At 38.6% G+C, this 25,150-nt stretch overlaps 1 protein-coding gene across 3 annotated transcripts; it reads left to right on the top strand.

Annotated features, from left to right (window-relative positions):
* Positions 1-23,381, top strand: KLKB1 (kallikrein B1). Of its 3 annotated transcripts, none has more exons than XM_019525978.1 (15): positions 1-1,084; positions 1,690-1,748; positions 6,897-7,059; positions 8,481-8,587; positions 9,641-9,800; positions 11,630-11,739; positions 13,732-13,891; positions 15,438-15,547; positions 15,689-15,845; positions 15,944-16,059; positions 17,162-17,336; positions 18,410-18,585; positions 18,876-18,971; positions 21,110-21,249; positions 22,926-23,381. In XM_019525978.1, the coding sequence occupies exons 2-15, from the start codon at positions 1,691-1,693 to the stop codon at positions 23,079-23,081; spliced, it is 1,884 nt and encodes a 627-aa protein (XP_019381523.1). In that variant the 5' UTR covers positions 1-1,084; position 1,690; the 3' UTR covers positions 23,082-23,381. The 3 variants fall into 3 exon arrangements, with proteins under 3 accessions (XP_019381523.1, XP_019381522.1, XP_019381524.1); XM_019525977.1 differs by having other exon boundaries at positions 17,141-17,336; XM_019525979.1 differs by lacking the exons at positions 1-1,084; positions 1,690-1,748 and adding an exon at positions 4,021-4,137 and having other exon boundaries at positions 17,141-17,336.
* The last annotated feature ends 1,769 nt before the right edge of the window (positions 23,382-25,150 follow it).

The following is a 25,150-nucleotide window of genomic DNA, read 5'->3' as shown; positions in this document are numbered from 1 at the left end:
CCATGGGGTGTCATGATGTTAGCGCTGTTAGGTTTATCAGATTCACTAGATAAACCCAGAAATTTGAAATAGAAATCCAGAGTTATGATCTTTCCAAGTTATTTGCATCAGAAATCTACTTTTACTATGCAGCCAAAAAAGAGTGAAAGCTACAAGCTGGCTTTTTCTGACGGGTGCATTGAGTCTATCCAGGAGTACCTCAAGTCTTTCCAAGGGTGTGTTGGGTCTAAAAAGGTTGAGAACCACCACGCTAGGTCTTCTTAAAATACTCAAAGCAACGCTCATGATACAGTCATACCACCCCCATTCAGATGGCAAGATTTGAAAAGTTATATTGACATTTAAACATCTTAATCCTTGCTTACCACTATCCTGGCATCTTACATCACATTTTATGAGAGTAGTATTTATATTGCTCTATGAGATGTTCAGCTGACTGACATCTCATATGTTTTGTGCTCTAGTTCAGTTGTTTTTTTGTGAAGGATACTGAGGTGGTCTTTTGAGTAGAACTGGCTGAAAGCAGAATTTGTATTCAGTGAAAAATTTGGGGATTTCAAAATCTAGTTCTGTCCTGAATCAAACTGTAAATCAGAATTTTAGAAGTTTTGAGTCTCCTAATGACTATATATCTTATATAACCTTGACAAGCCAAATTCAGGAGATTTTGAGAATTTGGAAATGCCTGAAATGAATGTTCTAGATCTCATCCAGCTGTCTATCAGCTTAGTTCTACTGACTTTGTTCGAGCTATAGGAGTTAAGCACCTCCCCAAAGTATTTAGTCATTTTTTGTCCTATAACCCTCATATTTGGATTATTCTGTTTTAATTCACTCAGCAATTTGTCTCATGAGCCATGTTCTGTCCCACAGAAGTTCATTCCTACTGGCTTCTACAGATTTATGCCAGCTGAGAACAGAAACAAATATTGATAGAGTGAAGACCCACTGAAAGTAAATATTAAAGTGAAGCAAGCATTGCAGGCAGTCACATTTAACACAATTTGAGGGGGGCTTTATATTGTTTAGTGCAGACTGTACCTAGGCAGAATTAGTCACACAAGCTTGGTTATTGTACTTTCAGGTAAGTTTCAATATTTTAATAGCTATCAAATCAGATGCTTTTAGTATGCAATGTCCAATCTCTTTACAGACTGCATTATGCAGTTAATGTAAACATTCCTTGGATACTCCTAAAACTTGCAGCAAAACTTTTTTTTAGAAGTGACAAAATTAAAACCTATTTTGTATGTGTATTTTATTAGTAAAGCTGGGATTGCATACTTTATTAGATAGACAAATTTTATATAGGAAATACATTTCTAGTGGGAGATAGTGACTTTGAAAATATTGAAGTTTAGAATTGATCCAGATTTGACAGTTTAATGAAGCATAAATTGAGAATAACTCTACTGGATGTTAGAGAAGAATTTTCTTAGTATTTGTGAGTTAAAATCAGCTTTGCAGTCACGAGTACAGGATAAACCGTCTGTTAATGAATGATACTGTATGTCTGGAACCTCTAGGTTTTCAACTGTTTTGTATACCTGTACATGTAATTAATGGGCTCTATGACAGAGAAATCATATGTAAATTGCCCAATGATGCATCTGTACTTTTCTTTGTGACTAATTGTACCAAATTTATTAAACATGTCCTAAAGGAAACTTTCATGTATTCATTTTTTAGGATGGTTTGGATTTATCAGACCTTTAATTTCGTTTTCTTAATCGCTTCAGTTTACAGTGGTAAGTTTATGTATATTTTCTATACTGTATACACAGAGTAATAAATAGGGTTAGCATATGTCTGAGTTTTTCCTGCCCCTCTGGTGGGGAAGGAGGTGGGAGGGCCCTTCAGGGGTACTGGGGACCTGCGTGGCCAGGCCGGTGACACCAGGGCTGGTGCCGTTGCTCGCCAAGAGATGCTGCAGGGCTGGGGGGATGAGGGGGCAGTGGGTCAGGAGTGGGGGGGATCAGCAGGGATGGTGGGGGCTACAGGTTGGGAGTAAGGGGCACCAGCATGGTTTGGGGGCAGGGTATTGTGCATCGGGAGTGAGGAGAAGCAGCAGGCTTGAGGGGACTGTGGCTTGGGACTGAGAGGCTGAAGTAGGGCACAGGCATATCATTCACTTCCCCCAACCATGTTGCCCCCCATGTCTTTTTTGAAATCGAAAATACGGCAACTCTAGTAATAAATATCTTGTACAATTAAAGGAGATGATATTTATGATAGCCTAAATGTGGCAATATATGAACTGAGAGACAGATTCTGATACCGTAGGCACACTGGGTTCATTTACACATGTGCTTTACTGCAGAGTTGACTAATTAGCTCCATAGTAAAGTGTCACTGTCTACACGTGTGCCGGCACTAGGGTACATTAAATTAATTAACTCTGGCATAAAGTAGTACTGTCAGGGACAGTAGTATCTTAAAGCCAAGTCATTTACGGCACAGAAAGCATGTATGAATGGTGACTGGGATCATGGCAGTTTGAGCTGAGGCGGAGCAGCCCTGGGCTGGCAGCAGGCTTGGGAGGTCAGTCACATGGCTTCACACTTTGAGCACTCTTGTGTCCCAGCCAGTTCCTCTGCTGTCCAATGCCACCAGTCAGAACCTGGGACTTACCCCCTGAGCCTGCTGCCACCCTGGGGCTGCTCTGCCTTGGCTTAAACTGTTGGGGTCCCAGGCACATGTGAAAATGCTGAGCCTGGGAATAGCTGACTTTGGTACAAACTGTGCCAGAGTTTATTGAGGTGCACTGATTGCATGTGTAGATGTGCCCACTGAATAATAGCCTACTGCATGATAAGTCTACTAATTTTAATAGAAACACTGGTCTTGAGCCCTGGGCCTGGTTCTTTTCTGTTCTTTTGCACTGGTTTAGGTTATGTGTATGTCTAGTGTAACACCATTATTATGAAACTAGCATGAGTTTTTAAGAATCAAACACAAGATTGTCAGCTACAGCTGTGGATGCAGAGTCCATTTCTTGTTAGTTTGCCTATAACCTACTTTTATGCTTCCATTCTCCTTAGTCAATCACCCTTGGTAAGTTAGAGCAACCTAAAGATTGTCATTAAGCACAAATTACAATAAAGTGTGAATATGGCAGCAGACTGCAAGTAAACTCCGGTCATGACTCTTTCCCTCTGTCCTTATTCTACAATGGAGAATAGCAACATAGGGCATTTATACACGAGCTCTGAGGGTGGGTGGGAGGCACTCTAATTAGAGCAGCTCTTGGAACGCTCTAATTAAAGTGCCCAGAGCGTCTTGTGTATTTTATCTAAAGCTCATTCAATGAGCTTTAGATAAAATGCCCCTGCCGTAATTTTGAAGCATGGGGATGCTGATTCATGAGATGTGGGAGGCTGCTGGAGTGCACAAATTGCCATATTCCAGTGGACTCGATTTAATCAAGTCTGCTCTTACGTGCTGAAATTCCAGGGCATTGGAACAGCTTACGTATAGCACCCATAGGTACTACATAGCCATAGTGAAGAAGAAAAACTCAGCATTGACACCAGCAATTTGCTTTTAAAAAGTCTTGGTCTTATTTCCACACTGCATTTGTGTGCAACTGTTAAGTTAGGAAATGTTCGAGAAAATGGTTTAGGCCATCAGAAGCAAACTTATAACAGTTGCATATTATTAAATTGAAAAGTCTATCATTAGAAATGTGAATAACTCTGAAAGTGTCAGTTATGGTTCTGTAGAATTATGTTAAAAAACTAAACATTAGTCATCACGGGAAAGTAAAACCACTGTGTACATATTTCAATGTCAGCATGTGTTAATGATTTACTTTGTTGGATTTGCAAAACCAATTTGCAAACAGTCCACCATATGTCCATGATGTCCTCTGTGCCAGTAAGTTAGGCTAAATACCTAAGGCTGTTTTATGTTTTTTAACGTACTAAGTCTTCTCACACAAAATGCAATTGGATAAAACATAGTTTAACAAGAAGAGATTGATGGATTAATATACATTTTTTTAATATATGCATTATTCAGAGAGCAAGGTTGATAACACAGAAGCCTTACCTTTCTCTAAAGGCCATGGAATCAATGTGCGCTACTAATTTAGAATTCTTGAGGCAGAAAACTAGTTTTCAAACTATCTGTATGGAGGTAAATAATCTTTGGAATATCTAATTCATAAGAATTTTGCATGGCTCTCATTTCATATATCTTATTAAATGTTTCATGTCAGAGAAAATAATATTTGTTTTTGTGACAAAGTTAAGGAAAGTGCTAGTGATGTTAATAAATATCTCTATCTTAGAGAAAATTAGTACAGGTAAATAACATGCATAACAGTCACAAGTGCTTCTCTTTCATAAATAATAAGGTGCACTTCTTTTTTTCAACATATTGTAAAAAACTTGCAAATAAACCATTTTTTTGTAAAATGAATGCAAAGTTAATGCAAAATATAATTATTAGAAACTGTCTAGTGTGTATACTATCAAATAAGTGAGCAAACAATGAAAGCAGAACATTTCACTGGAATTTCCTCCCAGTTGATATAAAATAAAAAAATTCCTCTAGTCCATTTCATTCTTCTAAGTAAGAAGAACCCTTTACATCTACCAATGTATAAATAGCCATACTTCTCACCATTTTAGAGGGCAAAATAAGCAGCATCAGTGCCAAGTCAAGGAAGCTTGGTTCCTGGGACAAAGCCTGCAGCAGCAGCCTGCCCTCGTCCCATGCACAGATCTAGGGGGCATACGCCCCCCATGCTTGCCTGGGAGTACACACAGCAGTGGGAGCCACCCTCCCCCCATCCCCATGGCCCCCCAAATGAGCCATTTGCAGCTCCATCTGTTCTGCCCCAACTGGGTAGCGCCTGTTTAAGCCCCTTGTTTGGGCACTTGGGGCGGTCACCTTGCTTGTCTCCACACCTTGCTTGCCCCCACACCTTGCTACGACACTGAGCAGCATAATCAATGAACTCCTAAACCTGGACAGCCCTTAAATATGTCTTAACGTTGGTTCTTTTAACTTTAAAACATGAACACATTGCCACTTAGAAGCCTTTATTCTCTTCATAGATGCAGTTAATTTGATACAGGAGATTACAGATGTGCTTGAAGTTGTGCACCTGCACAAGTCCTGATGCATTCTGCTATTTCTAAAAGTTTGCTCTTTCTGTATCCCCTTGATTAGCATTTAATTCTCCATTTATAGAGTATTTGTCCTTGTGAAGGAGGTAGAGCTAGATCCTGGGTGGAATAAGAGGATATAGAAGATTTATCAGAGGTTTGGGTCCAATGAAACAATGCAGTTTCCCGCTATCTGAGGATGTGTTTTCAAAATAAAATTACCCTGCTCCAGAATTGTGAGCTTAGGCATGCTGCAGTGCTGTGTCGGCTGCTTCCTAAACTAGAAACAGGGTAGTCACATGTGCAAAGTACTCCTGGCAAGTAATAAGCATTGTGCCTATCCACAGACTAATGTGTAGTTGTGCAGATGCACCTCCAGTGCTCTGGTTTAGGAAGTTCCCATCCTGGAGCTGTGCAATATGCTTAAAGATATTGACCTGGAGCAAGGCAAGTAGGGTGCCAGGAACACAGGGCACATCTATATACGATACCTCAGTGTAAAGTGGATTTTTCTACTGCGCATTAGTGTCATGGCAAAAACTGTGCTAATGCACAGTAGAATTACTCTACTGTGCATTAAACATCACAGTTAATGAGCCTTTATCTAGCGCCTTTATCTAGTACCTCATATTAGAGGTACTAAACTTAGCGCCCAGTAACAAAGGCATATTAATGAACTTTTAGATATGCCCACAGCCTGCCTTCTCCCTTATACCCCACCATGATCCCTAAGGTCAATGGAAAGCAATCACAGGCAAGTTCCATCAATGCATCAATTCCACTTGGCAAAAATACATGGAAGATCTTCAGCAGTTGCTCCTAAGTTCTGGAACTCCCTGTCCTTTGAGATCCAGCAGATCTCAAGCCTCAACATGTTTCAGAAGCTCTATGTCTTTAGCACCACATACTGCACATTCAGCTGTTCTCTGGACTTCAAGGGAGCATCCCGGGGGGAGGGGGTGGAATATCCAGGGGTAAAAAAATACCTGTGAAGAAAAAAAAGGGAAGTGGTGCACAAAACCAGAGCCTGGCCAGCCAGAGCCACACTCTGGCTGCTGGCCAGGTTCTGAGTGGCAGGATCGCCACTGCTGCAGCCCCAGGAGGACCCCAGGTAAGGTTGCTGTGGCCAGCCCAGTGCTGGCCCCAATCTACCCTACCACACCCAGGGTAATTTGCTGCATGCCAGAAGGCACATGGCACAGGCATTCTCCAGGGACAACTGGCGGCAACACGGTGTGCTACTGCTAGTTGTCCCCGGGGAACCAAACATCAATGCTTGTGTGGATGCAGCCTACAGCTTTACTCGCTCTCTATCTCTGTCTGTATTTCTTTCTCTCTTACACTTCGTATTTTCTTCCATCCACATATTCCTTCTGATGTTTTTCCACACTAAGATCTCTCAAAAGATGTCTCTCCCATTCTTGAAATCCAACTTGACCTTTGCATGCCAGAATTTTCTTCCTTTCCTCTCAGCAGTTCTCCATCTGCAGTATGGAAGGCAGTAGCATCCTCCCTTTAAAAACTTCAGACTCTGCCTTGCCAGCCAGGCCTACCTGCTGTGAAACAATATGCTGCACAGGAACTTTACGCTAGGTTTGGGAAGGCAGAGAGCACAGCTTAAGGTGGGAGAGAGCTCGAGGAGAGGCTGTGCAGCAATAAGGAGACAGCAGGATTTTAGTGAGGTGGAGTCCTGCCTTATATCCTTTTTTTGGTTAGCTCCTTGTCTGTGAGAGTCAGTACCTGACATAACACAAGCTAATACCTTTCATTATTCCATGTCAGAATGCATGACTCAGATCTATGAAAACACATACTTCCAAGGAGGCGATGTAATGACAGTTTTTACACCAAATGTCAATTACTGTCAAATTGTGTGTACTTACCATCCGACATGTCTGTTGTTCACTTACCTGCCACCAACTGGAATTCAAGACCCTACAAAAAGGTAATGTCTTCAAAAGCTAAGTTTCACATGATGTGTAATGTCCATTAGGCAGTCAGCATTGCTCCATCCATGCAGCGTCTCAGAAAAAATATAATGTATTACCCTGGTTTCCCCAGGCAGAAGGTAGGGTAGAATGGCAGCTTAGAGACTAACTGGTTCAGAAGAATATGAGCATGTGACAACTTACTTTGTCAGAAGCTCTTACCACAGTTTTACATTTCCTTAGAAATTTATGAAGCTACATTTCTTAAACTTTGGAAAGCTAAGAGTCCCTTGCCTAGTTTGGAGAAATGAAACCCAGATGCCTTCAGCTCTACCATGTGTCCTTAAGGGATTGTTCATTTTAATTCATACATTTTCTGCTTTTCACTTCCTTTCCACATCTAACCCATCCCATCCACCCTCTCCCTCACTCTTTGGGAAGTGATACTAACCATACCAGAAAGGATTGTGGCCAGAACTGTACCCTCAAAACTACTGAGCCTTGAGAGTATTCTTTCCTCTCAGAGGGCAAAAGACCTCGTGGAACTCCCATGGAGGTGGTATGGTTCTGAACCGCTTCAGTTGTACGTGAATGTAATGTGGGTAACAGCAGGTGGAGCCAGGGAGCAGTCTGCAGAGCTCTGCTGACTGTTAATGTGGACTTCAACTCTCTGAAAACCCCAGGGGATGGGGGGCAAGGGAAAAAAGAGGAAGCTCTCGGCTGCAGTAAGGGCAAGAGAGCAGTGTGCACATGGAACCTGATCCGCCCTATGTAGAGGAGTGCACAGTGGAGCTGGAGGTCTTGCTGGCTCGGTCATCCAGGACTGTGGACTGAAGGAGCTGGACTTATACCTGGGGGTAGCTGCAGGCTGCTATTTGAGCTCTAGGGAGTAAAGGGTATATCCAGAGGTATAGGGAGGGGTTAGAGATTAAGGTGCTGTGTGTATGTTACCACAGTGTTGATGTTTCTTTACCTTTTACCTGTTCCCTCCCTTTGGCCTGTTGACTCATGACCCTAACCCCTATGATTTTCTGTATGAACGTGGGAACTCCCCCTTGCTTCTTGTGCCAGTTTCTGGGGCTGGATGGTTGGCACAATGTGAACTCTATTATTCACAAAGCACAATTTATTCCCAAGACACATCTTTAGTTAGGCATTTCAGTGCTGTGGAACTGCATTAAGCCTACATTGCCTTATCCAAGAACACCTTCTCTCCTGGAAAAGTGTCAGAAAGTCTATGCTATGAAACTCTAATTGCTGCTATAAGCCAGTTGTAATTCTTGCACCACTTCAATAGTGTAAAGGAAGCTGAGGTTTTGGCTCTGAAAGCATGTTTTGCCCTTTATGCTTGAAAATATAACTACAAACGATCTGTTTTCTCATGAGCTTGGGCTTTTGGTGCTAATGTTAACTGTGTACTGCTAACTTTTGAACATAGGTTTACCTGCTACTTGAAAGACAGTAAGACCGAAATATTGCCAAAGGTGCACATGGATGGTGCAATTTCTGGACATTCCTTAAAACAATGCCACGACAAAATTAGTGGTAAGATATATGAATCCCTTTAAATATATATAAAAGCTTTCAGTATCAGTGTACTATATTTCAGACTAGTCAGTGGATAGGTATTTTAAAGGCATCACTAAAATTAGTTGGTTACATCATCAAGATGTCAATTTAAGTACAATACATTTGGCATATATATGAGAGTGCATTTATTGTATCTCTTCTTCTTTTATAAAAACACCTGTTATATTGAATTGAACAGCCTGATAGATATGAGCATTACAAATCATATTTATTGGAGAATTACTTCTTAATGTCATATTAATGATATCCTAGTATAAACCACTAGGTAAAAAGACAAGCAACATATTCAGTATTCACCACCTTCCCTCTTGCAACTCTCAGAGTATTCACTGTTTTTATAAAGCTGTTGTTGGAATTATTTAACTCATATTCATAGTTGTAATGGTCTCCAGCCAGCCTACTAGTTCTTATTTTGTGGTTACTTTTCATGTTATTCACTTTAATTAGTATCTGATTAAAGCAGCCAGAATCTAAATATGGCCCTATGCATTCATGATAAAGGAACAGCTATGGCTGGCTGAGAAACACGTTAGATGAACACAACCTGGGTGTTCAATAGGAAAAAATAAACCTACTTTGGGGAAAGTATTTATTTCAAACTCTTTGGTCCAAATTATTTCTTGTGATGCATATAAATAAATCCTGTGACTCTAACAGGACTAGGTTACTGCATCGTAGGGTAGCATTTGCTGTTTGCTGTAGCCATTACTCTGAAAAACTACAGGGCTGACACCTCATCAAGGTGACTCAGGGCTCTCACACTCTTCCACTCCCTTGTCTTGAAATGATAGAGATGCTTCTTTAGAGCCAGGTTCTACCATTCTGACTCGTATCACATAACACCTTACTCTGTAGTTTCAATTTTCTTAATGGACCTATATACAAAATAAGGCACTACTGAAAGTGAGGGAGGGATGCAGAATCTGGCTAGTCTGCCAGGTTACTTCTGGAACTTCCAAAACAAGAATGTTTCAGCATGCTCTTTTTTTCCCTCTTTTTCCCTACCAGGTTGCAGCAGGGACGTCCATACAGGACTGGATATGCAAGGGATAAATTATAATATTACTACTGAATATAGCTATCAAGAGTGTCAAAAAAGATGCACCAATGACCACCACTGTCAATTTTTTACATATGCCACAGGAGCATTTCACAGTGCAGGTTTTCGGTAAGTTTTGATCCTCCTTACTGGATAGCAGCACAGTTAGTAATACAGTAATTCATAAGCAAAATTATAGAAAAGGGAAATTATTTAAAGAGATATTTTTCACATTGTATTGTTCTATGTGAAATGTAGATTTTAATCTCAGTTATCTTTTTGTGTTATATTCAAATCTAGAGGTACTGGCATGAAAAAGGCTATAGTAGTTTGACTTGGATTTATCTTTTGGTAGAAAGACAATTTTTTGTGTTATAGTGCTGGAAAGTCTAAAACACAGTGAGGATGTAAAGAATTCAACTGAAACTAGCTGTCATACTGGAGTTAAACAGGAGTTGCAGCTCATATTTTGCCCATCTGTAAAATAGGATAAAGGAATTCCTTGTGAAGTTCCTAGAAATCTATGAATGAAAAGCGCAAGATTAGAACCATACCTTGGCACTGTTATTGTTAGAAACAGATACTTTTATGTTAAAATATTTCATTATTAGGTTATTTTAAAGTATATAATAGAAAAGGGAATTAAGAAAACTGTGTACTTGTTCCTGCTTCACTCTCTGTATGAATGGATCCAGACATTTGCACAGAGCACACACCTCCCTCTCCCCCCATCTTTTCTTCAGCATTATTCAGTATGATTATTAGAGTCCAGGGTAAAAAAAAAATCATGAGATTTAAAGTTATTATTGAATCTTTGGCATAATTCTAAAAGTCCATTACGTCTTTGCTGGAATATGTATAGATGTATTGTTAAATAATAACAATAATAGCACTAACAACAAATCAATATCGAAGACAATAGATATGGTGATGAGGATGATTATTCATGGACAATTTTAACAAACATTCTATTCTTTTTCTATAGCTCTATAGTTTCAGTGCCCACCACAAGTGTCTCCTTAGTTAGTATGTTAATAAAGAAAGAAATAATTACCCAATTCCATAAACACAGATTTTCTGTTTCACTTCTCTTGTTGTGCTTTATTTGGAAAAATTGCATGAAATTTGTTTAATAATAACATTTTATTGCTTTCATTTATCAAACAGTATATGGTAATACTTGGTTGTGTCGATTTGCAAACAGACATTTTTATGGTAGTAATATAGCAAGTGATGAAGAATAACAATGACAAAAATCACTATTTACCTCAAAGGAATACTATGTTGATTAACTGCTGTTTGTAAAACGCTATTATATAAAGTGCTAAGCTTCACTAGAATGTAGAGAAAATCCTGTCCCATGGTTGTCAGTTTTTAGCTCTTAATCTATCAGGTCTATTGTCCCTTTTGTTTTTTCATGGGGCTACTTCAAAATGTTGAGTCCAGCTTTAGTGGGTGCTCTGAAACAGTGTTTCTTAACCTTCTAAGTACCAAGTACCCCATAACTTCTGAACATTTGATTAAGTACCCCAACACTCAATTTTCCATTGGATTTTATATTTACAGACTAATGTGTGCCATATGTTGGAAGAAGATCCAGATAATGAGTGGAAAGATATCATGTACTAAGACATTAGAAACTGCATAATTAGTGGCTGTACAGTTTTTGGTATGTGAAGCTGGCAGGGCTCAGTGAGATCAGTTCCTGGATAACTTTGCCTGGGCAAACTGCTCACTGTTCTTGCCCCATTCCCTACTAGTGGCACATATGGCATGTACAGGACTTGGTTCACCTGCCTTTGCCAGCACAAAGCTGCTATGTGCAGGGGGAATTATCCACTGACCCTTTCTGGCAAGGTGGAGTCAAAATTAAGCTTGTCTGGTGTAAAGACAACTTTGTGGAGGAAGGAATCTGGCCTGTTTCTTACTGAAAATTTTTTTTTACTTTTGTCATTCAGTAACAAGTGCTTCTTGAAGTACACCAAAACGGGAACTCCAGCAAGCATAAGAATACTTAATAATGCTGTATCTGGATTCTCATTAAAACTCTGCCATCTTTCTCAAACAGGTAACTATTTAAATCTCTATTAATTGAATTTAGATATAAAGGAAACACAATGATACAATATGTTTCAATGTGTATAAATATTATATGCAGCATGTAAATAAGCAATAATATAAAATCTTTCTGGGTTTTTTTTTGTGGTTGTGTCATTAATAGTTTTTGGCACTAAAATTCAAATAATGTATTCTTAATCATTTTAACTTTCCTCTTTTATCATTGTGTGATACAAAAACTGTCTTGTGGTTTGAAGATCTAATGAGTTCTCTCATAAACTTACTTTGATGAAATTGCAGTTTACATTTATATCACACATAGAAACATTGAATGAGAAAATCCCATCAGAGGCAGTATATCAGGACTCAAAAAAGATGCTGTTTCAATCAAATTCAATGCAAGCTTAAAAATGATTGTGCGTAAAAAATGGGCTATTATGCTCAAATTGGCCTTTGACCTTTTGCAGAGTCAGGAAGTAAAGGGAAAACAGCACTTTTTCCCCCCAAAATACATAGTAGTTCGATATTTAGTTATGATGGCCCATTGTGGTTTTACAACTTCCATCAGTGGTTGCACCTCCCCTAGATCTGCACCTGGGCCAATGGGGGTGCAACTGCACCTTACACACCTCCCCTAGATCTGGCCCTGGCTTTGAGTAATCTAAAGGCAAGTTTTCTGTGTACTGTGGGCATCCTGTGACTAAATCTAATGTCCTCTTTGAGGTTGTTCCTGGAGTTCTCTAAGGCAAAACTCTCTAAACCATCAACCTATGACCTATGGAGCTACTTGATTCAATCTGCAGAGCTGGGGGGCTTCTGTGACAGAGCTTTTTGTTGGGGCTTGCATGGTGGCTAAGTAGCAGGAAAAAGTCACGGTGGTGGCATTACAGGGGGAATGGTGACTGCAGCTACAGCAGTGACAGCACGGGCTGGGTTGGAAGTGGCTCATCCTCAGAGCTAAACTCCATTAAAACAGCTCTGCTCTAAAGTGTGGCTGACTCCTGCTCTAAACTGCAGGATCAGAACTCAAGGTATTATTCCTTCTTGTTCTCAGTTAAAACATCCAGCTTTATACTTTTGTTTAGATTATTTCTCTTCCTCATGTTACCTGAGATTATTTTTTTATGTTGGTAATATTGTTCTTCGGCCTCCATGCAGCCTTATCTTAGTTCACAAGTAATGTCTTTAAATCACATGTTGCTTTTGTTAATCTGTTTGTTATTGGTCTTTTTAGTATTGCATTACTTTTTCAGATTGTCCCAGTCCCACGATAGGAATCATCTCTGGAAATGATTTTAGAAAGCAGTTTAAACACTGTTGAGGCAAAAAATACCAGCAACATCACTTTAGTACTAAACAGCATTGACTTTAGCTATAATGACACCTACTGGATAGAGAAAATAAAGGAAAAATAAATCAAAGTGCACAAGTGAATAAGGAAAAAAGTTTCCTTCCCAGAAATGTAGCAGGAACAGTTAAGGGAAATATTTCTGAGTGTTAGTTTAAGCATACACACATATACTGATGTAGGAAAGATTTCCCTGACATTTCAAAAGGTTTCTGACTATTCAAAAGGTTAAAAGTCCTTCTGAACATTGCAGCCTATTGGGCTAGCACACATAGGACTAGCCTTACTCTCTTGGCTGTCTTTGACTTCCCAGACCAAGTTTTCAGGTACCCATTTACAGATGGATTACTTGGGAGTGACCTTTTGCACAAGTCCATAGCAGGGTTTGAATTTATGCCTGTAGGGGGCCACTCAACCACCACACCCGTACTTTCTGTGTATTGCAGGAAATAAATTGAAGTTTCATCAAGAGGCACAAAAATTTTAAATGTGAGATTTGTTTTTAAAGATGTTCATGAAAATGGTTTCTTGTTTACATCTCTCAAAAGCATAGAACAAAAAGGACAACTGTGAAAAAGGATATATATAAATATTCTGTTGCCATCAAAAAAAATCACTGGACCCTTGATATATTTTTTTTCTCTTTTTATACAGATTGTCGTTTGGACATTTTTCAACATAAAGAATTTTCAGGAACTAATATTACGAATGTTTTCACTCCTGATACTTTTGTGTGTCGAACTGTTTGTACTTATCATCCAAATTGCCTGTTCTTTACATTTTTTACAAGTAACTGGGAAGTAGAAACACAAAGGTGAATATGACAACTAATTTTTTATCTTCTAGTAATTACAAATATTAGAAATGCTTATGTTAATTTTAAACAACACATTAAAAGGTGTTAATTTGATATAGTTATCGGAATTCTCAGTGAAGTGTAATTCTCAAAGTACAGATTCTGGCATGTTTTGTCCGTGTGTATAATTTGCTAGTAAAGCGAGCAAAATGCTGGTTTGCATCCATAGATGCTTCTCAAACAAATCCCAGGACATCATTCTCCTGTTGTACTCGGCCTTGGTGAGGCCGCAGCTGGAGTACTGCATCCGGTTTTGTGCCCCACAATTAAAAAAGGATGTGGAGAAGCTTGAGAGAGTGCAGAGAAGAGCCACGTGCATGATCAGAGATCAGAAAAGCAGACCTTACAATGATAGGCTGAGAGCTATGGGGCTCCTTAGTCTGGAAAAGCGCAGGCTCAGGGGTGATCTGATGGCCACCTAAAAGTTTATCAGAGGTGACCACCAGTATCTGGGGGAACGTTTGTTTGCCAGAGCGCCCCAAGGGATGACAAGGCGGAATGGTTATAAACTACTGCGAGACCGTTTCAGGCTGAACATAAGGAAGAATTTCTTTACTGTCCGAGCCCCCAAGGTCTGGAACAGCCTGCCATCGGAGGTGTTTCAAGCACCTACATTGAACACCTTCAAGAGAAATTTGGATGCTTATCTTGCTGGCATCCTATGACCCCAGCTGAATTTCTGCCCCTGGGGCAGGGGGTTGGAGTCGAAGATCTTCCAAAGGTCCCTTCCAGCCCTAATGTCTATGACATCTATGAAATTTCACAACAGAAATGTGCATCAAAAGGGAACAAATGCCTTACTCTTTTAAATAACTGATATTTGAATCCCTACAAAAGTGTCAAAATGGAGTTTTGAGACCCAGAACTATGATATGATTTACATGAAAGTACTTTACACAAAACTGAACAATATGTTTAAAATTACATTATTTCTTTGTTGTTTAAATTTAACTTTTGCTTTTAATATTTTAGCAGTGAGGAATTAAAAAATAACTACATGCCATTGAAACTTTCTGGGCAAATTAAAGGTGCAAGGAAATGCACCTTTATTTTTATCTCTGGAAATGAAAATAAAAAGATGTCATACACAACCTAAGGTCACTTATTTGTGCATTTTGCCCCTGTGGTTTTAACAGCATAATTGGATGCTATTTCAGGAAATGTACAGTATGCACAACCTTAGGTATTGAGCAACAGAATCTTACATTTTCATAAGTTTTAGTATATGGAATTATTTTTGTTGGAAAACTAAGATTGGCTTCCCAATACTTAGAATCTTGGCTGTTTTAGTAAATATTCATGAAAGCAGGTCAGAGGGTCACCCAGTAGAATCCAGCACTATGCCAATTTACATAATCTCTAAATTCCTTACAGTTACATTGTATAATTTAGTGTCTGACATATACTAGGTGTGATTTAGTTTGTTATGCCAGATTTGTGACATGTTCAATGCTTTAATCATGTTTTAATACATCTATTTACTTGTTTGTTTGTTTGTTTTTAGAAACCTGTGCCTTCTTAAGACATCAAGAAGTGGTATGCCAAGTACATATGTACAACGAGAAAATGCTATGTCAGGCTTTAGTCTCCTAAATTGTAGAAGATCATTTCCTGGTAAATATTGCATTACAATATAACCCCCTCCCCAGTTTCTAATGAGGAATTTTATCTATTTTTAAGTATGAAACTAATAATGGAACACTAGTGTATGTAACAATGTGTTGTACTGATATTTGCAATATTAATGCCTTACAGCCTGCCATTCCCGCACTTATAGTGATACAAACTTTTTGGGAGATGAACTGAACATTACCTATGTTAGGGGACACAAAGCTTGTCAGCAGGTTTGCACAGACATGGTCCGTTGCCAGTTTTTTACTTATTTTCCACTTCAGGAATGCACTCAAGAGGGGTAAGATCATTTTATTAACATCTTAAGGGTTGCCTGAAGGAAACATGTAGCATTATATAAACGTTACAACTTAATCCTTAAATTAACTTCATCTACAGAAAATGCAAATGTCACTTAAGAATGTCCTCAAATGGATCTCCAAACAGCATAGTGCATGAGAAAGGAAAGATCTCTGGCTACTCATTAAGATTATGTCAAAGAAAACCTAACGCTGGTAAGTAAAAGGTTTCATGTAATGAAGTTGTGTAGAATTAGTCAGGAAAATCTATTGATAGTACGGTGCTCCATTGACTTAAATGTACATAAACCTGAATACCACAATTACTCACACAAATGCTCTTTATTCCAAGAGCTGTTCCAATGACAATGATCAGTCTGCTTATGGGGTTAGGTACAATTTTGCTAGCATAAAGGTAGCAGAATCTGAATCTAAGTAAAATGTATGATTTTAAAACAAAAGAATTAGACCATCGACAGAGAGAGAAAAACACTTAGCCTAATGGTTTCACCCAATCCCAGATATTACTCCACCACAGGGACTGGTGGTTAGTCACCATTCCTGAAAATAGAGGGTGGTCATCTGTCAGAAGTCCTTTGGCTGTTGTTCAGTCCAGATGTTATTGGATAATGACACACATTTCCTTGTTGCCTCCCTTTTATGCTTTTCTTTAACTTAACTCCTCTGATCACTCTTCATTTCTGGGTACCATTGATTGGTTTTCCTGTGATTATCATACTGTTCATATTTTTATTCTGTCAGCATACTTTGTTCCAAAAAACCCATCACATGCACACATCTTAATTTGGTCTGTCCATCAAAACTGGAAATTCCAAGGACTCTGCAGTTGGGCACTGTCCAATTGGTCTCTTCTTATCATGCTTCATTAACATATTCAATCATGTCATCCCTCTGATTCAGTCAATCAGTGCTAAATTCAGTTAATTTTAGTTGTTACATTTTACACACCTACGCTGATAACAGTAGAACATAAGCTTCTTTGAAAGCAAGCTCAAGGCTATAGCTGATAATGGAGATACAATATGCAAAAGAAAAGTTTAATAATAAGACTATACAAAAACTTAAGCAATGATTAAATAAGGCTGAATATAAAAGAAAAGTTCAAATAATACTGTAATTCACCACTCAAGCAAGTGCAAGTAAAGCTACCCTAACACTAAGGTATAGTAATAGCTGCCTAGTACCTATGGATACCTGCATGCCTGTGGGTAGCCACAGGCACTAGGCAGAAGTGGATACATTTTCAATGCTGGGGCAAATTGATCCCTCTATATAGTTTTTAAATCTATTTCCACAGCATGTATGCAGCAGCCTAAAGAAAATGTAAGAATTGTTGGAGGGACAGATTCTTCTCCTGGTGAATGGCCATGGCAAGTAAGCTTGCAAGTCAAGCTCACTACTCAAAAACATCTCTGTGGAGGCTCAATCATTAGTGACCAGTGGATTCTAACAGCTGCCCACTGTACTGATGGGTGAGTACTTCTTATAAATGGGTAGAAGAAATTAGTTTAATGAAAACAAATGGTATGATTTTAAAGGCATGAAATTAAGATTGTCACAGTCACTGGAAATTGGCACCATGCAGTATTTTGTATCACTTCATTGCAATATGTGATATAACTGCTAGTGTCTGGTATAAGAAGACACCTCTGATATCCTGTTTTCAGGCACTTTGAAATGATACAATCGAAATTTCTCAGGTAATTTTTGGCACAAAGATTAATTTTATTGAAAAAAATTCAAATTCTGTGTAGCTATTGGTATAGTGAGCATAAGACAAGTAGTTTTCTCCAAACTACACATTTCTTAGAGTTCTCTATTTTTCAAAGACATATGTTAAAACTTCAAATTTACCATAGATAAATAGACATCAATTAAGATGAGTGTTTTTGCATTATGAAGGTAAGTTTGTGTATAAATAAATTTTTAAATAAATGCATGATGTTTAACAGAAGCAGGATGCAAGTCTATGGGTTTGCACTAATCTATTAAAAGAAATGAAAAAAAAATCTCAGAAAAAGTAATTAGTACAGGGCCTTTTAGGTTGAATCTATGCCTCCAAACAATAACTTTTTTCTTTTACATTTTTTTATAATTTTTAATGCCAGGTTTGTGTTCCTATTAAATGATTACTTCAATTTATATTTCCAATTCTATTTTAGCTAATAAAAAATGTAGCTCCTGAAAGTCAGTGGAAATAACCTCATTGACTTTTGTAGTACTTGGATGAAACCCTCAGAGACAAAAATAAGGAAAGGACAGAATAGAGAAAAATCAGAAGGCAAAGGTAAAAGAAATATGAAAAAGGATCAGAAGGAATGAAAATGGGAACATTAAGAAGAGGGAAAGCTGATGGGAAGGTGGGAATACAAATGAGAAGGAAAACAGGAGAAAAGAAAAAGCAAAACAGGGACAAGAATATCTTTTTAGTCTGACATTCTGACAACACACCCAGGGGTAATAGAAAACATTGGCATATGCACACAGGCTATTTACTACAGTAAATTTTTGAACCTAGAACTTCTTGTTTCTCTTTTTTCCGTAGATATGAGAGTCCCGACATTTGGCGTGTTTATACTGGCATTTTAAAACAATCAGAAATAAATGAGGATACACGTTTCTTCAGAGTCCAAGACATTGTTATTCACCCTCAGTATGTGATTGCAGAGACTGGATATGACATTGCTTTAATGAAACTTGATAAACCTATGAACTTTACTGGTGTGTAAAACACTATAATGAATTTATTTTGAAAATGTGTGGGGATGATTTAGTGCTTAATCTTTACTGATGTACATGAAACTTGAATAGTTTACTCAAATATACATAAATCGCCTCAGGAAAGACCCACCCAGTTTGCCTTGTTCAGGAATGTAATGTCTTTTACTTGTCTTAAGGGATAGGGCAATGTTAGTATGGAATGCAGGTGAAAAAATACAACAGGGATACAAAGAAACTTGTGGTTAAAGATCTTTCTTCTGGCCAAACTAATATTTAAAATTGCATTTTAGATGTTCAGCAGCCCATATGCTTGCCATCAAAAGAGGAAGCAAATACAGTTTATACCTACTGTTGGGTGATTGGATGGGGTTATGCACAAGAAAGAGGTACAGACTAATATTTAAACTATGGAAACATATGTTTGCAAAGATCATCTGGCTTGGTAAAATTTGTCCCTGTGAATGGTTATTGTGTCTGACTACACATTGACAGTGGATCTCATTGTACCCAGTACACAACAAACAACAATGAGTGTGCATGAATACAACTGGCAGGCAAGGTTCTTTGAGTAGAGGGTATATCTTTTATTAGACCAACTGAGTTGTTGGGAAAAGGTTCTTGGCAAGCTTTCAAGTTCAGTCACCCTTCTTCAGGCATAAGGAATCTCTGCTGGTCATTTATTTAAATTATTAAATAATTTACAAGGACCAGCAGAGACTCCCTATGCCTGAAGAAGGGTGTCTGCATTTGAAAGCTTGCCAAGAACCTTTTTCTAACTACTCAGTTGGCCTAATAAAATATATCACATCTACTCAAAGAGCCTTACCTGCCTATATCCTTAGACCAACACAGCTACAACCAAAAACCCAGCATGAATACAACTGTTCTTGTAGATTTATACTGGACAATTTCTTCTAGAAACCTTACTGCTGTTACAAAAGTGAGTGAAACTTGACTTCAGTGCATGTTCTGCAGGCAATAGAGAGTGGTGATTATATTAAATAAATAGGTTTCAGGACATAGTATATGTGAGAACTCACTGAAAATCAAGCACTTAGGTTATTTATTTTTCTTTACCTATGCACAACTCAAAAATGGAGATTTTTCTTTTCAACAATGGTCACATTTGTATAAAATCAGATATGAAAAGTATTCACAGCAGTATGCAGAAAGATTTGGGTTTGTGATATCTGCAAGCGATGGACATATGATATGAATGTGTGAGTCTGATACCCCTATTTTAGTTTTAAATGTGTGCTTCCTTTGATTTATTTAAACATTCCTGTTTCACATTTATGTATATATGATTAAATGCAGGGTTAGAAGGATGTTTTTAAAGACAATTCTGATATTCATTTTGCTATACTTATGGTTAACATGTAGCTACAATAGTATAACCCCTTCTTTGCTTCAGATTCTTTGGTTCTACCAGTATCTCTTATAAAAAAAGGAGGTTTCATACAATAACCAAATATATTCAGTGATAATGCTCAGCATCAGGAGAAAGAAGCCAGCTTGGTTATGAAAAAGGATAAAAGGATCTGGGAAAAGTTTACAGAGGGGACAGGATGATAGAAAGAGGAGTTCTCACCCTCTAGCTAGGATATGTAATGTATGGAGTTGTTTCTGGTCCACAGGCTATAACATAGTGGTGAGTGGATGGTGCTTGGTTTTCCCCATGCTTCTGGGCTTTCGTGGTTGCCATGTGGGGCTGGGATGGACATTTTCCCCTAACTTTTGCTACAGGTGTCACTATGTTTTTCACCTTCCCTAGAAGCATTGGCTGTTAATTGTAGATAAGAGTTGAGGCCCCAGTGGGGGAAGAGTGGAGGCCCATGTTGCAGGGGCATATAGCCAAGGTATGTCTGAGGATGCCTAAGGCCAGGTTTGGGCCAGAGGCTGAGTGTAGCCCAGCTAAGGAGCCAGGGGAGTAATAGTGGATCTAGATGCCATCTGTGAGGCATGGGACACAGTGGAAGGTGAGGTTTGGAGCTGTGGATTTCACTTTTGGCATCAGGGCAATAAAATGGGCAGCCTCTAACCTACAAACAACTATTTAATTCCAACAGGCATGGGAGGCGAGTCAGACTGCCTTAGACAGGTGGGCGGGCTGACGAAGGGACCGGCCTCGGGACAGCCTCCTGTCACATTCTGCATCAGATCCCAATGCAGCTGCACTTTCATGTCTGCCAGAGGCTGTAGAGATCACATTGATGGTAACAGGGGCACCTAGTACATTCTCAGGTGCATAACCAGAGGCATTTGTGAGACATGGCATATGATAGACTTCTCCTTTTTCCCCTTGTCCAGAGGGGCGGGCACTGAACTTTGACTTGCTGTGATTGCCTCTTTGTCTGGCTGTACAATTACTTTTGATTTCTCCCATGAATACAATCTGATCCACAGTTCAGATTGAGTGGGATCTAGGTGCATGGTACTAGGTCTTTGTAATAACTCTACACTGGGATTTCTATAGCTTACTGTATTTATTTTGATACTCATTTTGTACTTTTGTTACTTATAGGTCCAATAAAAGATATTCTTCAGAAGGCTAATATTCCTCTAGTATCAAAAGAAGAATGCCAGTCAAGATATCAAGAGCACACAATAAACAACAAGGTGATATGTGCTGGCTATAAAGAAGGTGGAAAGGATGCTTGTAAGGTAAAGGAGTAATAAATACATGATCATACATTCTGCATCATCTTTAAAAGTATTATCAACATTTTAATAAGAATATATGACTAAAAAATAACTATTAGCTGAATTACTACTTCCATCTGTCAAAATTGTAAAAAAATGAAGTCCAGATGGAATCTTTTTCAGATAACATCCAGACAAAAATACGTTATGTTTTTGGGCTCAGTAGTGGAAGATTCCAGGAAACTGGACCCGAGGAAGGAAAATTATCTCCAGAATTACCTCTAGTCTCTTCCACTACAGGGTCTGAGTCTGTTGAGTCAGTGAACTCATCAGCAGAACCCTTCAGAGAAATCAAGGCAGTGTGTACTTTCTTCCCTACATACTAGAACCTTCTTTCCCCAGTTCCCAAGCTGTGACTCCCATGCTGAGATGCAATGATCACCCAGATAACTTGTGAGGCCTATTTTAATTTTTATCTCACCAAGTGATTTATAGGCAGTTACCATGATTAAATGGCATGACTGTCTGTAGAATGGAAAGGAACTGTAGGCACTGAAAAGTTCCTTTTTCAATTCAAGAGTCACATATCTCTTGTAGAATTGATCTATCACATTTTTTTCCTGCAGCTCAGCACTGGTACTCTTATAAAAATGCTAATACTTCAGGTAAATAAAAAAAGAACAGTACAAATAGGGAGCATATCAAATGAGAATATAAATTAGTCACATTTACCCATTGTCAGCCATTAAAAGAGTAAAGCAGTAGCTCCTTAGTATGTCACCAATCCAAAAACAAAAAAAAAAAAAAGCGAACCAAAAATTATGTTTTTCCAATAATAAAGAAACCCCTCTGAAATGTAATTTCCCCACTTATTAGTATCGTATATAGCATTATGTGGAGGCATGTTAAAAAGCCTATGCTGTGCAAACCAGAGGTGAGAGTATGAATAATTGTTGATCAGATAATCAGTTTGGGAGTGCAGGACTAAAGAACAGTCAAGCTGATGGGTGCTGGTCATGCTTAAAAATCCAGAATGCCAAATGGAAACCTGTGGGGCAGTTCTGTCTGGTAGACTTTCCACTGTGCCACTGCCACCAGGCAAAACTGTCCCATGCATCTCAGTTTTGCATAATGTAATGCAGACAGGCCTGATTTTCTCCTGCTTCTCAGTTTGGCTCCAATGGGCTTCCTGAAAATAGAGGCAGGCCAGAGTGTTCCATCTGTTCTACGTGCCTCAGTTTCTGGGAGACAATTTTCAGGGTTGGACCAGGAAGGGCTGTGGGAAGAGAAAATGTCCTGGCACAGCTGCTTCCTAATCTGGCTCTGCAGGAGGTGTGTAGCATGGTGGGGGGAATATAATGTCTCCTCAAGTGTTAACATAATTAATAACAATCACAATGTTTATGTTATAGTATACATAATATAGTAACATACTTTTTTTAAGTGGGTGTTGCTAAAGTTTGAAAAGTTTTGGAGGGTTGCCTTGAATCTAAAAAAAGTTGAAATCCCAGTGATCCAGGCAGGAAAGAGTTAATGCTGCTACAACTGTAGCAATATGGAGCGTAAGTAGAACTCGACTAAGAGGAGGGCTCCTGGGTTCTGGTCCCTGATGAGAATGCTTTCATTTATCAGGCCCATCGTTGAAAGAGAAATACTAACTGGAACCATCCCTTTCACCCTTTTCTTATATGATTCAGGGAGACTCAGGTGGGCCATTATCATGCAAACATGAGGAAATTTGGTATTTGGTGGGCATTACCAGCTGGGGTGAAGGATGTGCTCGCCCAGAACTACCAGGTGTTTATACAAAAGTGGCTGAATATGCAGACTGGATTCTAGAAAAAACCAGGTGATATAAAAAAGAAAACTTGTGGGAACTCACTTCATACTTACATGATGGCATGAAATGATAATCCTAAAGGAACTTTGGGAAATACATTCAAGAACATTCATACATTTAGCCTAGAGGACAGCAGACATTTTTAAGAAAACAGAAAAGGAAGAATGAACTGTACAATTGTGTGCCTTAAAAAGAGTAATACAAATAAAATCCAGTTTTATAGACGTTGATGTGAAGTTTTAAAGAAAGTGGTCTAAACTGTTGATTTCTTTCATCTCTGCAAACATGGCAATAAACATTCTTTTGGACCTGATTTTCTGTCTCATTGAAGCTGACAGAGCTTTGTCTTTGACTTCCTTGATAACAGGATCTCACTCTCTAGTGTAGGAAAGAGGTGAATGAGTGAAGATGAATTCAATTGAAGCATAAAATGTTCAAAACCATCTTGGCTGATATTACCTCATCAAGTGTCCTCCAGTCATTAGCCCCAGGAAAGAATTCAAAACATCAAAGTATTATTTATTTTCTTCTCCTTTCATGTATTATTGAGATTGTTGATATGGCTGTTTAACAATGGTGGATGAGAGAAAGTTAGTAGGAGAAGGGATTATTTAGCATAGGTGATCTTTTTTACAAGTTAAGCACTATTTAGGGTGACACCTTGAAGTCACTGGGGTCTTGGATAATTAAATGATTTTTCACTGGCTATAAAACATAGATAAAATATGGTCTCTAGTATTTAAGTTACTATTCTTGAAATGTTGCTAGACACATGTAGCTGTTCTACGATTTGGATGGTGTGGGGTTAGCAAAGAATGAACATTATTTAATCTATCTGAGGGAGGCATAAATATTGACTATTTGGGGGTCATGGCAATGAGAGATTATTAGAGAGTAAAAAAGAAGCCAAATAGGCATCAGCCAAAACCTGAATCCTAAATAGCAGGACCCACTAATAGTTTTCCCATCTATTGTTCTGATCTCTACAGAAAATTTTGTGATTAGAAAAAGAACTTAGGCACTCCTATGTTGTGGCATAATTAGAAGATTGATTGAAACCATTCCATTAAGAGCTGTTCAGTGTTGGTTTCTTTTAGCATACTATATTGTAGTGAGATGCTCTGTAGCTAATCGTTACATAAAGAAGAATCTTTATGTCTTAATGAATTAAACACATCAGCATTACTTTTTTCCCTTTGCACAATATGTTTCGTGTCACAGGCAACAGATACCAGAGGTATTTAACGGTCAACATCATGGCAAACTATGGTAAGAATATACAGCAAGAAAACTGTTGTTTTCAATTTTCTAAGAGACGATATTTCATAAATGAGGGGCATTTGTCATAGGAGTCATCATTACCACCATGAGGAAGTGCTATCTCAACACTGCTATTATGGCACTTCTCTGAAAACATAGTGATTAGAAGACAGAACTTGGAACTCAGCTCCTCATTTTCTTCCAGAGAATAACTTCTTAGGCAAGTTACTGATTTCTTCCTTTCCTTGGTTTGTCCATGTGAAAAAAGAAGGTTTCCTAATTTTTTTCACCTTGTATCTTATGTTTGATACCTTTTTTGTATTTGGCAAGTAGCTTTGTTGAAATCAATGAAAATACTCATAAAATACGGAGCTAATGAGAGATTTTAGGATCTGGTCATCAGTTTGTGTTTTCCTAGTGCCTTGAGGTCCTCAGCTGAAAGCCACTTTCACTAGATTAAGACTTAGAGTATTCAGCCATGCCAAATGGGGAGTGTTAGGTGGGAAAAAGCCTCTGCCCTTCTTTCACTGTGGCAAGTCACAATATGAACAAGATCAAACAGAAGATTGTTTGGTATATGGGAAGCAAAGTGGAGAATGTTAATGAGAGCAAAAAACTTTAGTCAGCAGAACAACAAAATCCAACTTTTTTTGATTAAAAAAATGAGCAAAATAATGGTCAGAGGCATAACTAGCTGGGTCTGCACCCTGGGCACTGCTGATGGAAAGCAGGGTTAGGGAAGAGGAGAGGGGAGGTGCTGCAGAGCATAGAAGGGGGGTGCTGTAATATCCATGGTGTTTATTAATACATTAGCCAATTGCA

Source organism: Gavialis gangeticus, unplaced genomic scaffold (genome assembly GCF_001723915.1).
Source record: "Gavialis gangeticus isolate Ggan-Ray unplaced genomic scaffold, GavGan_comp1, whole genome shotgun sequence".
Classification (NCBI taxonomy): domain Eukaryota; kingdom Metazoa; phylum Chordata; order Crocodylia; family Gavialidae; genus Gavialis; species Gavialis gangeticus.
The sequence above is the reverse complement of the archived record's forward strand: the minus strand, read 5'-3'. Positions and strand labels throughout refer to the sequence as shown.

Bases quoted from the DNA above. Each gene is read 5' to 3' on its own strand.
- KLKB1 (XM_019525977.1), top strand. From the start codon at position 1,691: ATGGTTTGGATTTATCAGACCTTTAATTTCGTTTTCTTAATCGCTTCA. The intron at 11,740-13,731 runs GTAACTATTTAA...CTTTTTATACAG, and splicing joins CTGCCATCTTTCTCAAACAG to ATTGTCGTTTGGACATTTTT. The intron at 17,337-18,409 runs GTGAGTACTTCT...TTTTTTCCGTAG, and splicing joins GCTGCCCACTGTACTGATGG to ATATGAGAGTCCCGACATTT.